This window comes from Calidris pugnax, unplaced genomic scaffold, assembly GCF_001431845.1.
Source record: "Calidris pugnax isolate Ruff unplaced genomic scaffold, ASM143184v1 scaffold70, whole genome shotgun sequence".
In the NCBI taxonomy this organism is placed as follows: domain Eukaryota; kingdom Metazoa; phylum Chordata; class Aves; order Charadriiformes; family Scolopacidae; genus Calidris; species Calidris pugnax.
In genome coordinates, this window is record NW_015090862.1 from 7,957,690 (window position 1) to 7,976,144 (window position 18,455).

An 18,455-nucleotide genomic window follows, 5' to 3' on the forward strand; every position below is an offset into this window, starting at 1 on the left:
TTGGCGCGCGGGGCTCCCCCCCTTTACCTCGGGGCTTGGCGCGTGGGGCTCCCCCCTTTACCTCGGGGCTTGGCGCGCGGGGGTCCCTCTCGGGGCCGCCTTTACCTCAGGGCTGGCGCGGGGCGGCGGGGAGCCGCCGAGCAGCCGCGGGACGGCGGCGATCTCTCCCTCCTCAGCCCTGCTCTGGAGCCGCCTGGGAGGCAGCAAGGGAAAAGGGAGACCCCTTCCTTCCCGCAATCGCCCCCAGCCCCATCGCTCGCGGGGCTCGTCGGCGCCAGTCCCTCAGGCGGCAGCCCTCCCTTACCTGCGGGTGAGACCGGCGCGCCTTCGCTGAGCTCCCCGGAGTCCGAGTCCATGCTGCAGGTATCGGCGGGGCAAGAGGCAGTGAGGGGCGGCTCGGGGCGGGAGGAGTGCCCGGGGAGCGGGAGCCGGGAGCGAGCGGCGAGCAGAGGCTGCTGCCTCCTCCTCTCCTCCCAGCCCGGGCGCTGGGTCGGCGCCACCACATGCAGCCACCTCGCTTAGTGCCATTGGCTGCAAAGGAGGAGCGGAGACGGGCGGGCTCCGGGCGAGGGGCGGAGGGAGCGGGGGCGCGGCGGAGGAGCGGGCTCTTCCCTGAGCCTGTTACACAAGTTGGCCTGGCAGCCGGCTGCCTCTCCCCGCCGCGGCCTCCGGGGGGTCGTTGGGGCGGGGGGTCGTAGGCGCTGCCGGGCGGTGGTGGGGTGAGGGCCGGGGGCCGCGGCCTCCCCGCTCCGCCGGGTGCGCCAGGCCGCTCCTGAGGGAGAACTTAAGGGGACGAAAAGGAGCGAAATGACAGTCCTTTTACACTGGTTGCCGTCGTGTCTCCTGTTTACTTTGTCTTTTCAGCCTTCTCTTCTCCTGTGGACATCTCCCCGTTCGCTTTTCACTAGCTCTCTCCCCTTAATGATCATTCTCCTCAAAAATTAGCCATTAGAACTGTGGGGGCCAACGGGGAAGTGTCAGTTCTTACTGGCTATTAGTGCCCAGAAGAATATTGGAGTGAGTTTTGCTGCTACCTGTTTGCACGTTGTTTGCAGGCTCAGGGAGACAGTGCAATATTTGCTAAATGAAGGCTGTGTCAGAAGACTGTTTTGAACTCTGTCTGAGAACTTTATAGCTTGAATTCTGCAGACTTTGCCTGTGCTCTGCAGGCTGCTACAATCCTGACCCAGCCCTTAATTCAGACGATTGAGGCTGCTTGTTCAGCTCAGGTGAAGTTAGGTCAATCTTTATTTCCCTTTGCTTTTACTTTTTCTACTTCTTCTTGCTGTTACAGGCCAAAGATCACTTTAATTCTAGCACAAAAAAATCCCAGGGAAGTAGTAGCAAGAATACTTTTCTAACTGGGAACAAAATGTCATCATAGACCTTGTATATCTGTGTGATCTGTTGATGTGTCACAGCTGAAGAGTTAGCCGGTGCCTTGAACGCTTACCTGCGGATTGCTGCAATCTCCAGCGAGGCGTTTGTGTCTGTAGCTGTCAGACACAGATATCTCTTTCTTTGTTCAGTATCTCTCTTCCTTCCCAAACCATGCAGAACCTCATATTGCTGGAGAAAGGCGTACCTGGGCACTGCTTTGAAGCTGCATATATGAAATTATCCATTGTCATCAGACTATCCTAAACACCCTTGACAAATATGAAGGCCTTCTCTGTTACTGTGTAGTGACATTAAAAAAAAAAAAGGACAAAGAAAAAAGGTTTCTTTCTAAATCCAAAGGTCCTTGTCAGATTCTTTTCAGTGATGGCTTATCCTTTGTAATGCTGAGAACTACAACAGTGAAAATGAAGCTACAGTTTGCCTTATGTTCTCGGGTGAATCCTAGCATGCTCCCCTGCCTTCAAATCAGGTTGAGCCTGAAGAGATAGGAGACCTCAGACTTTCTGGCCCTGGAATACACATGTTTGTATGTTGAATTTAGATGCAAAGTTCTTCAACCTCTGGAGTGAAAAGTTAAGTGTTAAGTAATTTGTTGTGTTGCAGTCATACCCTGGACCTGTAGTCTTTAGATACTTTTGTGTGTCTTAAAAAGTTCTGACTTTTGTTTGTGATTATTTTCATTAAATTTGAAATGACATTCCAAATAGTGCTGATTATAATCCCATGAATTAGAATCATATAAGGAAAAACATTTACATTTAAGTGATTTTTAGGATTCTATTGTGAGAGGCCAATGCAAAATCTGAATGCAGAAGATGGGGGCAACTTACAAGCATGATATAAACTACATAGCAACAGAAAAATGCTATTAAGTCACAAAAGATAATCCAAGATACCACACCAACACCACAATCTGAGAGCCGGAAGGAGTTTAGTGTTCTCTCTGTCTCTCTTTTGTTGTTGTTTGCTTTTTACCAGCATAAATGCAACCTAAAAAACTCTCCAGTAAGAATGTAACAGTTCAATAGGAAGAGTAAGTTTGTATTTGAGTGCAATTAATTCATTTTCTGGACTGTCTTTAATTGCTTGAAACACTAATGGTAATTTCTAACCAGAACAAATTCTGTCTTTCTAATGACAGTGACTATAATTAGGTAAGCAAAAATCAAAGTGTTTTTTGCAGAGACACCTGTAAAGTGGACCCCTTCCTGCTCCCCCACCAGCAAAGGGGGCTGCCGGGTACAGTGTATTCTGGGACATGTAGTGAGGTGATACGAGGCAGCTGCGTATGCGCTTCCAACGTATTCTAGGCACTGGCCTTACCCTATTTTCTGTGGGGGCTTTTTTTTTTCCCGAGTGCATAACTGCTGCCATAATTGCAATTAAATGTTAAACTCTTTGCCAGTGATCATAGTTCAGTTGGTAAAAGGACAGATTAGTTTTCATGAAAGACAGAAGTCTTGGCACAGAATAGTTAAAATGAAAACTGAATCCCACTTATTTTAATTCTTGTCAGTTTTGTTTATCCTTCTATAACCATAATAATAAATGTTATGATGAAAATGGTGTAAGTAAATCAATATTGTATTGCATCAGACTTGTGATATATACACTGGGCATTCTCATTACTATGCTGTAATTACTTTCTATTCCACAGTAAATTCTGTTTCAAGATTACTTTTCTTCTTTATTGCTGCTAACTGTAAAGCAGTTATTAACGTTTTCAGCTGTAACAGAATGAGCATATTGTTTCATTTCAAAACATATGGTTAGAATTCAGTTTTTTTCCTCCTTAATGGTCTCTGCCCAGCAGAGTCCAGCACTTAGTTTAGCATGTGACCTGGAAAATTCCATATGCTTAGAGTTCTGAACTTCATAGTTTCCACTCGTTACAATACTGGTGCAGAGAAAAACACAAAAGGTTTATTAATAGCAATATATGTACTAGCTGAATGCATATTAAATGAAACTCCACATGAAGACAGTTGACATTTCATGACCTATTTATTTTTTGCACTTAGTACAAATAGTGTAATTACGTATTCGTTGTTACAAGCTAAAGCTCTGTGACTGTTTCCTTTATTGCTAGGGTAGATCTAAGGATTGTCAGGATATTTAGAAACTGGAACATTTCTTCTTAAGACTTAGTTAATACATTTGCCTGCAAATCTCTACAAATATGACTTAGCAGGGGGAGCTGGTAACACAGCCAACTGAAACTGCCCCATGTGTTGCGTGTATTCCCAGTTACATGATGCCGTCTGTAGCAACTACATCGCTGTATGGCTCCTCCATTCACATTTCAGCTGCATCTGGTCTTGATCTTTATTCCATATGGAACTTATCTGAAATCCTTCTCTGTCTACTCATTGTATCTGAGTGCTGAAGATCTGCCTGTAAGAGTTTTTAGGATTCATGGTTTTTCACTGTTCTCTCTGCAAATGATACTTGTGTGCGCACACAAATACAATTTTATCGTATTCAAAGTACTTAAGTAGCACAGCTACCATAGCGTCTATGTCTGGGATATTTATCTTTACAAGGTTATTGTGAAATAAGGGTAATAGTGTATCTCCCTTCCAGAGAGAGGGAAATGAGGTACTGAGAAGCTGCGATTTAGAGTCGTGTGAAGTATGGACTTTCACCTGTATCTCTTGGGCCGTACCTGAACTGTTAGGTTACCCATTTCTGCTAAATAAAAAATTGGCAAGTTGCCTGTTCTTTGCTACTCTAGCTTTCCTCCTTCAAACTGAGCCTTCAAACCTAGCCCAGGAAGCAGTCTCTTTTTTCTCGTCATTATTAAATCTAGCAGAACCCCCTCTGTGCTACCATCTCTGTGTCTGACTTTTATGTTCTAGAGTGTAAAGGCACGCGAGTAGGATTACGTCATCTTTTTGGTTCTAAATGTAAAAGTGTATATTTCTCACAAATAATTTTTAAACAGTATTTAAATAAAGTCTGCCCTAGGATCTACTATTTCTGATGTTGTTGCCTAATATTTTGCTTCACGATTTATAATATCATATCTTTCATATCCAAATGCCACTGCTACTGAATGTATTAAACAGAAGCATCTCCTATGGGCTGACATAGTCATGAAGCATACTGTAGTAGATTTTAGATATATTTTTTTTTCCAATTTCTTTGTGGTGTCACATTTCTTCATGAAATATATATATCCATACACTAAAAAAAAAAAAGCAAGCCTGACTAACCAGTATCAATGATCAATAGATTCTCTGACAACAACTTTGTCATGCCAGGGACTTACTGAAGTCTGGAAGCTAGTCAGCATATATATACATTTTGCGTGCATTTTTAATAGATTTTAGTTGTAATAATGCATCTATTGGTGGTCTACAAAAACTCTTCATAGTTGATTTAGAATTCAAATAATGAACAAGATGTCTGTATTACTTAAATTCTTACTCATGTGCCTGTAGATATTCAAAGATCTAGATTTTCTAGGCAGTGAATGTGTTGAAACATAGTGTTTCAATGTGTTTCAACATAGTGTTGAAAGAATAAACATGGAAGAATGCAGTATTTTCTGCCCTGTTCATCCCTCCCCTCCCTCTCCACCCGCCTCCCCCCCCGGCTTTTTATTTATTTTAAAATTACTGTTAAGAGATGTAGAGTATCAGTTCTGAATACCTACCATAGTATGGGTGTATTTTTAGCCATTGGAATTGCTGAATTGTGTTCTGCTTTTGGTGTTGTCTTTTCTTGAAGAAGAGCTGAGGAAGCGGTTACTGGCTGAGACTGCAGCCTGGTACTGGTGCTAACCTCTGCTGTGATGTTTTTGGAATATCAGATTTAAAGCTAGGACTGAGATTTAGCTTCAGTCACTTTAAGAGCCTTGTAAGGTGGTTTTATGAGATTTTAATAGAAATTAAATGAAGTAGAATAGAAAAATATTGTACTCTTGTGCAACTTCTGTTGTGCGGAACTGCATTACTCTTGGTAGGCTATCAGAAAGGATAATCTTGTCAAAAATTGATATTTTCACCTGCTTGAATAGGCTGGGACTGTGGTTTGACTAGCACAGGAAAAGTTTAATAATGGTAGGTAATTGGTCTGATCCAAATTGAGTGCTCATGCTAAGAAAGGAAGACAAGGCAATAAATATCTTTTCCTTTGAGCTGACACAACACTGTACAAGGGTGGCAACTTTTAATGAAGGAGCAGTCAAATTGGGGGGCAAGCTTGCTATCATCTGTGCTTACAGACACAGGAAAATACAGTCAGAGTAGTGCCTTCTTTTTGTAAGTTTGGGTTTTTTTTGTGGTGGTGTTTGGTGTCCCCCCTGCCAAAGTAATAATTTGTCCTGTTTCCTCTTATATTATAGAAATAAGAGTCCTGGGAGAACTGAATGCTTATGTCCATTTTTTGGCCATGAGGATGTTACTTTTCATTTACAGTAGGATCTTGTGCATAGAAAAAGATTTTCTATGTTAAACTGTAATTTGAATTGTCTGGGTATTTAAAAGTTTTGTATTACTTCAGTGATATTTGGTTTTATTTTTTAAAATATACTTTACCACTCTCTTATGGGATGATGATCGGTCCTGTGCTTAGAAAGATGCCTATCTTGTAGGTATTTGCTGCAGGTTGGCAAACTCTTGCATTCATAACCTTGAATTCGAAGCATTTAAAGAAATAAATGCTACCTTCCAAAACTGAAATTAGCATCTGCTAATTCTGTTGGTGGAAAATTTTCTTTTGAGGAAATCCTGTGTGGAAATTTTACTGGTTAGGCCATGACCTTCACTTGTTTTTATTAGCAGAGAGTTAGGCATTGTTATTTTAAAGCCCTAATAAATTAGTTACTTATTTTACTTGCAATTTTAAATTTTGTTACAGGTGGGGTACTAATAATATTAAAGGATAAGACTGATTAGCCAAAGCATGAACTTTGTTTCTACTTTGTCTGTTCTGGAAAATAAACTTTAAAGAATTTTTCTCAAGTAAATCACTGTAAAATACAGTGATAAAGCAGGGGACTGTCTTTTGTTCTGGCTCTGTGGAACAGTGCTGTCAAGAGAAAGTTAGGGGACAGCTGCTAGTCAAAACCATTTTCCTGTCCGCCACTGTCTTTGGGAATTATTTTTAATTCTTGTGGTGGTCACTGAAGTTTTTTTTTTAAATGTCACATTCTTTACTTGCCATGTGTTGTTGAGTTATCCTCTTCATTACGAGAGTTGATTTTCTGATGGCTACATTTAAGCCTTTGACCATGTCTAAGATGCATGTAAAATGCAGTTAAACCAACAACAGATGCTGCTTGTTACTGAGCTGTATTTCAGCAAGCTTTGAAACAGTTTTATGTGGAAGATGGGTCATCCTTGTTTTCATCCCTGATTTCATACTATGTGTAGGAGGAGGATTCCACAACTTCATGATACTCTGAGAAAGCAGAGAAAATTTGTTGCTAGGAAACTATGGAGGACCGATACTGTACTGTCTTTCCAGAATGTTGTATAGTTAGCATCAGTTATTTCATTAGCTTTTCTAATCCTATCCTTTATGCAAACATCCACCATTTTTCTTATTGTCATAATGTTTGTTAAACACGTGTACTAGAAAATACATTCTTTCTGTGGTTATTTCTGTGTTGCTTCCTTCTATTCTTCTATGCACAAAAACCAACGCACCAAACACTTCAGATTATGTTGTGTTTTGAAGACGAATACTTTGTCGCGTGATAATGTTGCCTTGGCATCCTGAGTTATTAGGATATGGTAGATCATGCTTTCCCACAAAAGACAAATGCTGAGATCCACAGAGTTACAGATCTTATGTAGAAACTTAATAACATCTTTCAAATTGGATATTATCAGGAAAAGTCTTAAGCCATATGGTGTTTTGCAGCTGACTAGGTCTGGTTGCTCCTTTGTGCTGGGTGCTGTGCCTGCCATTTTGCAGCCATAAGATGCATCTGCACATTGAAAGGTGTCTGAATCAATGCTGTGGATTTCGGTCCAGGAGTGATGCGCCTGTGACTGGAACAGTGATGCAACAGCTGTGATCAGTCTTGGTATAGAGCTTCTGCTAAGAACTGTGGCACCCTTCGGAATCATAATCTCTGAGAGGCAATCATAGAGGCAGAAAAACATTTTCTGTGGAGGAATTGACTAATAACCACAGACTTTGCTCAAATAGCAGCATGTTAATATACTTGTTTGTGGTTTCTGTAGAGTTTGATGTGATTTTTAGAACAGTATGGAAACATCATCTTCATCTGACAGTGTGTAGGCATTACTTCATGACCATTTCTAAGAGCATGGCAAAAGACACTCTGCTACCCACCTACCTATAAATAACTAAATATCATCAGCCCAGACATAAAATTGCATTTTATGGGTAGTCTTAGGAACATGCAACATAGGCAATTAGATTACGTGTAGTCCTACAACAGTCCCACTAAAGAGAATGAAATTACTTGGAAACTTGCTGTCCAGATCACTTTCAGGTGAATTATTTCTTTTGCACACACTGAGGAACTTCGAGTACCCGTAAATGCAATATACGAATGTCTTGGATTAACTTGGACAATATGAATTTTGCTGTAGATAGGTAGATCTAGAGCCTTTACTTTTGTATGACTAGGTTTTTGGATTATAGATTTTGGGGTTGTTTTGTGGCTAAGGTAGCTGGAAGGGCTAGAGAGTATATATAGGCCATTTTGAATACTGATGGAATTTTGAAGGAAACACAAAATGTAAAGAAAACTGAGAACTTTCCATAGTCATTCAGTGAGCTCTACAGGCTATTTGCCATTGACAAGCACTACAGGAAACCTACCCCAGCGCAAGATGTGGCCTTCTAGCCAGGAATTTTCAAAATAAAGCCCCTCCTACAATCTTGATGACTGCATGTCTTTAGGCAGAATCCTTTGCTCAGCTGGCAACTCCTGTTTTTTCCCAAAAGGAAGAATTTATGGAAAAACTTGCATAAGAATCTTACTAGTTCCACTTCCCCTGTTTCTCCACCACTTCACATCTCCCCCACCCCTTCAGGGAAAAACACTGTAGATAAATAACTATTTCATTGAGCATTAGAATTGGTGCAGTCATTCTGTGTTCTGCAGGAGTGGGGAGGAAGATACTATCTGGCTGAGAAGGATTTTAAGGCTTGGAATGGGGGAAAAAGAGAACACAAGTTTCAGGCATAATGTACGTGTTAGTACTTTCCTATTGGATCTAGAGAAACACAGGTTCACAGTCCTCATTTGCCTGATTGAAAATGGAGGCTTGAACCTATATATTTATTTTACATCATATGAACTGTCTATGAGTTGTTCTGATTCATTGCATGTATGTATAGTTATTCAAAGTGAATATTTCTAGCAAGATAGGTTCAAGCTGGGTTACAGATGTAAATCAGTTGTTCTTTTGATAAACAGCACTGAGACTATCTTCCTTTAACATTTCTGAGGTCAGCAGCGTGGGACGTGTCTGCCTAATGATGTCTACTCAACGATTTTGTGTAAGTTCTATTTCCAGCATATACAGCAAAAGAGTAATGATGGCAAGCAAAAATAAATATAGTAGGTAAGGTATACAAAAAGGCTAAGAAGGAAAATTGCTTATTAACACACCTGGTATTGTGGAATTTGGAATAGCTAGTTTCAAAAAAGCAGAAGAGGAAAGCATGCCTTCAGAAATGATTCAGTTTCTACAAACTGTGAAAATTGGGTGTCCCTCCTTCACTCAGCTACGGAACTGATGTCCCTGCTAAAGGAAAAGCAGGGAAAACTCATCTGTTGTTTGTTTGGCAGCAACTGCCTGGACAGTTGTCATGCATTATCTCAGATTTAGTTAGTGTATCACATGCTGTTGCTTTGTTGGTAGGCCTTTTGGAAGATAAATTGCAACTTACTGTGGTGTGGGAAAGAAAATAAGTGACTTAAGTGCTGAAGGATCCACATGTACGGGAAAGAAGGTATGTTAATTTCTGTGTGCGTGGAACAGCATATTTGAAAGTGGAATTACAGTTGTACTAGTGCAGAAAATAACTCTCGTGACTCACTGTGATCCATCCCTTTTTTATTCTGACCAGGAGGCAGTTGTTTGAGGAAAAAAAATTATATATATATACACACACACCAGAAGAAATCCATAATGATAAAAACTGTAGTGAGATAAAATAGTAATATGCTTCAGTTGTTAAACTGGAGCATCAGGCAGATGAAAAAGAGTACAAAACGTGGACAATTTAAGAAGCGTGGTGAGTGTGACTAAGTAAAATGTCTGATCTTTGAGATTATTGATTTTTCATGTAGGTTTATGTTAGAAAGTCAAGTTATGAAGTGGTATAAGACATCTGGGGCTTCTAAACTCTATAGAAGGGCCTGTTGTAAGCTGGCATATGAAATTAATGAAGTCAGGATCAGGAGGAAGGAGGATGGTCAGATTTTTCAAGGCAACATAGTATTAATTCAGCTCTAGCTTTGAACTAGTGTGGATCTCATAGAGGATGAAAATATTATATGAATAGGTACTTTCTGTGGCATATTTACCCAATGGAAGTTGATGGTATACTTTCAAGCCTTGCTGTGTAAGATTTAAAAAGCCAAGCAGGAACTACTTGGGATTTTTTGAGGATTGTTTTTTTGTGTAGTTTTTGAAAAATAGTGGTGTTCATAAATTGAGGTAATAAATGATGAAAAGGTTATTTCTTAAAGAAAAATGAATTCTGAAAGTGTAGAAGACATTGAAAGAATGTAAGGTCCATGTTGTAATGTGGATTGAATATGAAAAAAATGCACATTTTTATCAAACTGTAAAGCAAACCTTTAGAACCATTCAGCATACGGTGAATCATTTTATGGGTAAAATCCTGGTATTTAAAGTCAATGGAAATCTTGAGAGGTCAGTAAGGCCTTCATTTCATTTCAGTGGTGTAAAAGTGACACAAAGATGGCTTCATGTTGTTCAAGTAGGACGACTGAAGTCCATTTCCTCACATTTCATGCAATATTCTTTGGGAGCACTGGGAGAGATGATCTCTTTGCTTTCATGAATCTGATCAGCTGAGATAAGGAATGATCTGGGTCATATTATCACGTCATCATCTAGGTCAGTGGTGGTGAAGCAATAGGAAGGTCTCAAAACAAGACTTGCTGGGAATTTGCTTGATATCAAGGCTCCTCTCCTTCGAGTACATAACTTTCTTGCAAAGCCCTCAGTCTAGGAGAAGCACTGTGCTCTCTTGCATTGGCCCCTTCTTTGCGGTTATCAGCTACATCTGGTTTGGGAATACTGGAGGAGCAGGCATAGTAGATTGCCGGCATGTGGAATTTGCTGGATGAGAAATGTTTGTTTCTCTGCTGCTACAAGTGTTTATAATGTCTAGTGGGTTTGAAAAGAATGCCAACTAAAGACCCAGTCACAGGCTAAGAGTTTTGCATTTTCAGGCAAGCAGGTGGAAGTGGGGGATCAGTATCTCCCAGGAAGCACTGAGCACCACAAAGGGATTGGACTCTGGTAGGGAAATTGAGTGCTGATGTGAAGGATGTTAATGTGGGATGATTTCATCAGCAGCATGTGGAGCAAAACCTGGAGAGGAGACAGCACTGTGTTTCATACTGTGAGAATCCAAGCCCTCTTTCTCTGTGCATGGTTAGGAAGCCCAGCTCATTGCTGAGAACAAAAGTAAACCAACAGATTTGGGATAGTATCCATGGGTTGGTTGTATAACCACACTTGAAGCTCTGTATCAACAGTTACCATGAGGAACTGAGTCACTGCAGAGATTCATCATGAATATCACAAACCCAAGGGCAGATCAACTGCTGCAGCTGGTGTTATAATGAAAGAATTTGAAGAATGATAGAAAGCCATCACAAAGTCTACAAACTGAAATGTTGCAGAGAACATCAGGGTACTAAACCAAGCATGCTATTTCATTAGATAAAGAAATGAGATAAGGTTCCCACCAGTTTGAAGGACAATGAACTGTGACTGAACCAAATAATTAACAGCAAATCATGCACAACAATCACCAATCCTATTAATGAGCCCACACGTCCCTAAACAGTGTTCAGAGCTTTGTTAAAGTCAGCCAAGTACCATGAAGTTCTAACAATGTACTGTGAATTTCAAGAGAAGGATCTAAAGTGGTTAGTAGCAGATGTCATTCTGGAGACAAAAATAGTTTATCTGGGGCAAGACTGGGCCTGGTTACTCATGTGTTTACTGAAGGACAGTATTCTTTGTTCTAATGAGTTCCAGGATTTTAAGAGTTCTAATGAGCAGTGTTTAACACCGTGAAGGAGGCATGGAGACTGTGGTGCTGCTGTCACTTCCTCACAGCATCATACAATAGGAATGAGGGATTGATTCAAATATTCACAGTTGAGGTGCCATTGCAATCAAATTGTGCTGTGAACTACTGGGACTGTTAGGAGAGAGGTGATCCTTAGTTAACCAATTACGTAACTTTTAAAAACATCTCCAAGTTGAGGATAGATTTAAGAGGTAGAAATGACAATAAATATAAGAACTACAAGGACATACACAGCACTACAGAGTATCACGCTGCACACTAGCCAAACCTGCTTTGGGATAACAGGTTCAGTTTCAGAGATGGACTTTTGTTTAAAGTGTGATGCTCTTGGTATTGAAAAATACTGTATGAAAAGGCAACCATACAAAGCATCTGTGGGTTGGATTTAAGCAGTCCATTTGTTGTATCCCTCTCACAAGCTATGATAAAATGCATCCTGAAATACCTTGTGTAATGACTCATCTGATATTAAGATGTGTCAGTGTTCGTAAACAATGCTGTTCATCTTCTGTGTGTATGTGCATGTGTAAGAGGTGTAGGTGGAAGCTGAAGTTTTAGTTGTGATGACTCAGCCTTTATTCACTCTTTCTCTTATTTCTGATTTATAAAGAAATTTTCTTCTTTCCTATGCACTCAGGTACGTGAAGTTCCAGGGTTCAGTGAGGAATGTATTATGTTGGTTTCCTGGAACAATCCTGAGATTTTTATGTCTTAGATATTTGACTGTTAAAAATTCAATCTCCTGTCACAGGCAGTGACCTGTTTTTTTGGCTCTCATTTCTTTGCTCCCTTTTTTGGTAATCTACTCAAGTTAATGGGGAAGTTTTACCTACCCTCTTCTCTGTCAGATTTTACATGCTATTATTAAAGTGGTTTTGGAGGTAAAGCTTAGTAAGAGAAATATGCCTTTCAGAATTTCATATTCTCAAAGTAAGTGTTCTCATTTTGTTATCTTGCCAGACTATTTGATAAGCCAGTGACCAATTAGAATAAAATGCGGAATATTTATGCAAAAATTTTAGGGAAAAAAATAGTTTTGACAGTGATCTATGTCTTGATTGATAAATAGGTGAAATAGTCTATTCAACTTCCCAGGATGTTTTTTTCCTATTACGATTTCTGTCGTTATAAATTTTAGATTCTGTAACTTGTATAATCTATCCTCTGATAAAATCTTGAATAAAGTGTGAAAAAGGTGACTTGTTTTGTAATAGGACTATGTTCCCACTGAAATTTTGTACTAGTGACTTGCAAGGTACATACACCAAGTGTAGCCAGCAGATGGAGGACTGCACTAACTGCTTAGAATTGTACTTGGTCTGGCTGTCCGTGCCAGGCACATTGCAAACTGTCTGACAGCTGTCGTAGTTTTGATGCTTCATATTTCTTACAAAGTAAGAACGTATGTTTTAAAAGATAGTTCAAATAATTATAACAGTGTCCATCTTTTCTTCACAACGATGCAGAGCTTCAATTATGACTTTTAAACATTTGTGGACAGGGATGGCACTTAGAAATCAGGTGAATCAAAGCCAATACATACATATATACGTAAGTATATATGCGGGAGCTGTGGAGGACAACTGCATTTCTTTTTAACATCATGAAAATTGAAAGGTCCATAATAGAAGTGTACCTGCCAGTCTTGAAACACTGCAATGGTATGTGCCTTTTTTGGTAAAGGTTGACCAATGCAATTCACCACACTAAATGAGATTTCCTTACACAGCATATCAGGACATGGCTCAGTAACAGAGCTCAGCTGACTTTGTGTCACTTGAAAAGAGTAGGCCTGCTTCTCCTCTCTTCTCCCTCTCTTTAAATTGCCATTATTGTCACAATGCTGTCCATCTTACCTGCCATCTCCTTCCAAGAGCCAGTAAAGAAAGTTAAACTGGCAGAAAACCACTTGCCAACGTAAAAGTGAATAGGTTTCTACTGATTTAATTCCCTGAAAAATTTAACATGAAATGACACAGGTGTCAGTGAGAAAAGGGCAGGTTTTTTGTGATCCAGGGTAAGGAAAAGGAAAGCAGGAGCTACTGTTTTATTTTTCTATGTGCATGAAAAATGCTGTCAGTATAGCTCAGAATTAATAATAGTTAATAAGGTTTCAGGAGAAATATAAGTAAATGTACACCAGTAGTTGTGCTTCTCCCATAACAAAGAGTAACTTGCCTGCAGATGTGGTTCTGGAACTTCTCGAGAACTGTTACACCTCATCAAGTAGACACAATACTTGTTGAGATGGTAATCCCTTCTTTTAAGGCATGCTCAACCTGGGACTTTCTCTTTTCTCTTTATTTTGTTACTTGCTTATTCCTTGAATGGCTAAAACAAGTTCAGTACAAACATGTACAGAAAGTGTGGCAGCCTAAGCAGTGGCAATAGCAAAGAGGAAAGAGGTAGTTGTGCCAAGTGTCATTGATATGTGAATCGACCAGGCTGCCATTTTCTTTGCCAGTTTCTACTTTGTTCTTACCCGTTGTACTTCAGGGAATAAGGACAGCAGCAACAGAAGCAAGTTGTGTGGGATCGCCCCCAGAGTTTTCCCCTTCTCTCTTCTACAATGGGTCTGCTGGACCATCTCTCTCTGTTTCTTTTTAGCTGGTCAGCCAACCCAGCATGACTTTTCTCTGGCTGCCTACCATCTGCCTGTAGACTCTCTTCTCCTTTTGTTCCTCTTTAAAAGCTCACTCCTGTGAGGCACTGAGAGTCTGCACTGAAATGCTAAACATGCCATTTCCTACTGATGTTTAGGAGAAATGATTGCCCAGAGTCAGTTAAGAGAGTTAGCGACTAGAGACAAGGTATCATGACTTGTAAAAAGGCCACAGCAGCAATGGTAGCCCAGTTTGAGCCATGTTTTTCATAGGCTTGTAATGATGTCCTAATGAATATTTATCATTATTTGTGAGACCCTATTTTCAGCAGTTGTGTATTATAGTAACAGCTGACAAAAATGTTCATTTTCGTTTGTAATGAAATTGTCTCTGTTTTAGCTGTTTATTATGATGGGGATGTCACTCCCATACCATTGTGTCTGCCATTGTAACACAGCTGGATTATTGGCAGGCTAGCAAGTTTAAAGGCATATCTGATTAGTTCATTTCTTGTCCAAATGAGTCTCCGAGTGGAAATGTTAACTCTTTGCACTGTGTATTTATCTTGTAGCAGAAGTGAACAAAGTCCAGTCATGTCTGACAGGTTTTTTTAGCATAAGAGTTCTCTTCCAAAACTTCCCAAGCTAATGCTTTCTGTAGCAGTCACTAAAATAAAACTCCTTTAGTAAAAAGCAATAGAAAAGAGTGTTCACTGATAAAGCAAATTCAATTGAATTAGACTTTTATGAACTTCAAATCAGTTGGAATAGACTATGATCTAAGTATTGCAGTAAGGAGTGCTTGTTAGTTATGTGCCACAATAAAGCTGCATATGCCACTTGGCAAAGTGTAATTAAGTAGTAGTTTATTTTGAATTATAACAAAAGCTTGGCTTACGTATCAGACTTTGTACTTCACCTTTCTTGTATCCTTGCTACACTGGACTATCAATGCAGAGATGTTTGTGATGGAGAGGATTAGCACTCATTCTGTACATACATGATCTAAAGTGCAAGTTGTCTTGTACTCCTTTTCCTTTAGCCCAACCAGTGTATTAATTCAGTGAATTTATAGGCCTAGAATGTTTGCAGGTATGTTCTTTCTTTCACTGCATAAGCAAGTTGACATAGAAGATGTGTATCTAAGGAATACAAAGAAAGCTGCTTTGGAAGCTAGGACCATTATTTTCTTTCCTGCCCCTGGTCGGTTAACCTAATGGCTTTAGTGAAGTGATGTCTTAGTAATAACCCTGCACCTATTTAATGTGACACACAGCCTTGAGTTCTGGCTACCAATGCAATTCTTCTAGATCTTATTAGTGAAAAGTATTTGCAATCATACACTGACATTTTAAGAATCTGATCAAAATGTTTTGTCATTATTTTCCCTGACTTAAGTTTAGCACAATCCATGTTAGTCTGGAAACCTTTTTACACTGACTTTTTTTTTTTTTTTAAACTATGAAACAAAAGAACATGGAAGTGCTTATTAGAGTAGAGACTTCAATCTAAGCTTCTGCCAACAGAGAGAACGGCTTTAAGTAAGCCAGTCTTACTTTGGGGATTACTCTCTCCCTTTTCTCAAATAATGCTGCTGTTCTGAGGATGCTCAGTTTAGGCAAATGACATGAGAAACTGACAACCAGTTCTAACTTAATGCTACATGATGGATTAAACCATAAGGTATTCTTTGCAATGTTAATTTTGAAGCTTCAGACAAAAGCTAGTTTGGGTTCAGCCTCAATTATATAAACTGAAATTAATTGAAATTTGAGTGGAAAAAGAATCTGGGTGGTTGGTTCCACCTTTAGCCAATTCCCCTTTCACTAAAACTGAGAACAAGCAGGGCTGGTTTTGCTGTAGAGAAGTGTACTGCAGTTGGATTTTGGCTCTTAAAGAACCTGGAATGGTTTAGAGCTGGATCCCATTTGTTGCTCACAAATTCCAAGGACTTAGCAGGGAGAAAGTATCTCTTATTTGTTCTGTATAACACAGCCCATTAAGTACCTAAGTTTGTCACTGCAGTGCATATTGCACTACATCTGGTTTCTTCTTACATCCTCAATTTAGAAATAGAAGTTCAGCTGTTACCATAATGAAAGGAGAGAGCTGTGCTGGCATTTTAATTTTTAAAAGCACATTCTAGAATACTTAAGTTAAAGGAAGGAACATTCTTTCAAAATGATTGTCTGTATTCCCATAAGAGTATGTAGAAAGTGTTAATAATATAACACAGCACACAAGAACAGATGTCCCATGGCAAAGTTTAAATAAAATTGGAAGAAATTAACAGCCAGTTTGCTAATGCCCAGCAACGAAAACTTTGTTCTACATATGGGGGCTCAAGCTTCGACGCCTACATCCCCTCCCCTTCATTATTGAACAAAGAGGAAAATAGGAACACAATAAAAATAGAAACCAATAAAAAAGCTCAATCGATGTGTTCATTTTTATCCTGTAGCAGAGTTTCATTTGCTGATCTGTTTTCTTTGCATAATTGCTGATTGAGACCACCTTTAATCTCTGAAGCACAACTCCTAATTGTCTAAATGCAATATATAAAGGCATACAACATAATCCCAGTTCCAGAACATTGTTACTTTGATCTTTCTCTAAGCCATTATCTTGATAAATTTTTATCTCTATGAAATTATTTGAACTCAACAAAACTTGGAAAAACAGGAAGTCTAGATGAATGATTTCAGGTTTGGCCTGTACTGTTTCAAGTAAAGATGAGGAAAAATCAGTATCAGGTTGAATAAAGTTCATTATATCTAGTTCCTGAAAAATGGCGACTAGTTTTACACATGGTAGCTTTGTAAATTTACAGGGTTTTGACTTCCTCACTGTTCAGAAATAAATTTATATACATGTTTAGTATCCAAATATATTTTTCCTTATTTGAAATTGAACTGTCTCAGGTTAATGATATCACAATGCGGTGCTTAAGAGGAGATTCCACAGCCCCCTTTTAATGTGTAGATCTTTGCTAACTGGTTGGGTTTGGTTTTTTGTACACTGTGTGTTATTCTGAAGAGACAATGAGCCAATGACCACTCACAGGTGAGGGCCGCCTTTGAAACGCAGAAAAAATCTCTCTCAGAAATGTTGTTCTTTCATGTGAATGAACCCAATATATATTGCTAAATTATTCCCAACCAAGCAATTATTTTGCTGCCTAATTAGGACTGACAGGTGAATTATTATTTTTGGCTTCTTTATCAAAATGATTGTTGAATATCAGTCCTTTTTAGGACTTGTAGAGTCAAGGAAGTGTGATTAATTTTGCTTATCAAACTTATTTACTTATAACAGTCCAGGATATAAGAATTTTACAATTTAATCCACACTTTATGGATTATCTGACTCAGTCTGAGAAGCTGGCATTTCTACTGTGTTTAGTAGGTAGGAAAATGCTGTGGTAACTTTGTTGTGGTGGATGACCACCAAAAAGAAAATATTTCAAGTAAATTATTCAGAATGAAATTTAAAGCTTTTTCTTCCTTTTTTTTTTTAAATTGATTTTACAAAGATTTCGTTCTTTTAGCAAGCTTTGTTGGAGTCCTACCCTTCAGTCTCAAAAGTTATGATTCCTTTTGTGAGTGCCAAACAATAGCTATTGTTATTTCTCATCCAGAAATCAATGGATCAATTTAATCCTATGCTTCTGCTCCTCCATTTCTAATAAAACTTAATTATTAAAAAATGCAATAGTCCTTTAATAGCAGTTGCATTAATTAGACTTTCTCCTGGATATAATCATTCTGAGCACTTCAGTACTTTCAGTTTGATAATTCATTACATTGAAGCAGAGATTGTGGAGCTATGTTAGCACCATTATGTATATTTTACCTTGTCACAAGGAAGTTTCCATTTTTGCCACCTCAGTACTTTTGAACATCTTTCTGAAAAAAAAAAAAAAAGAATTCTTAGTATTTTTGACACATTGAGTTTTTGGATTATCTGGTCTTTGTTTGTCCAGAGACTAACTGAAAATTTCTGTTCATGTGTCTGCTTGTAAGAAATAAATTGAAGTCCCTCCTTTCCTTAGGTCTGAGTGTTCTTTTTGGCCATCAGAAGTAGTATCTGTGATATCTTAGAAAGTACAGAAGGCAGTGATATGTCCACAATACTCTGGGTTTTTTTTTTTCCTTTGTATTTC

General features: G+C 39.1%; 1 protein-coding gene across 1 annotated transcript in view; it reads right to left on the reverse strand.

Moving 5' to 3' along the window:
• TNFAIP8L3 (TNF alpha induced protein 8 like 3) overlaps positions 1-521 on the reverse strand; it is a 48,668-nt gene extending 48,147 nt beyond the window's left edge. The window contains exon 1 of the mRNA XM_014944686.1: positions 305-521. Within this exon, the coding sequence (XP_014800172.1) occupies positions 305-356 (52 nt within the window). The 5' untranslated portion in view covers positions 357-521. The remainder of the gene's footprint in view (positions 1-304) is intronic.
• Positions 522-18,455: the final 17,934 nt, after the last annotated feature.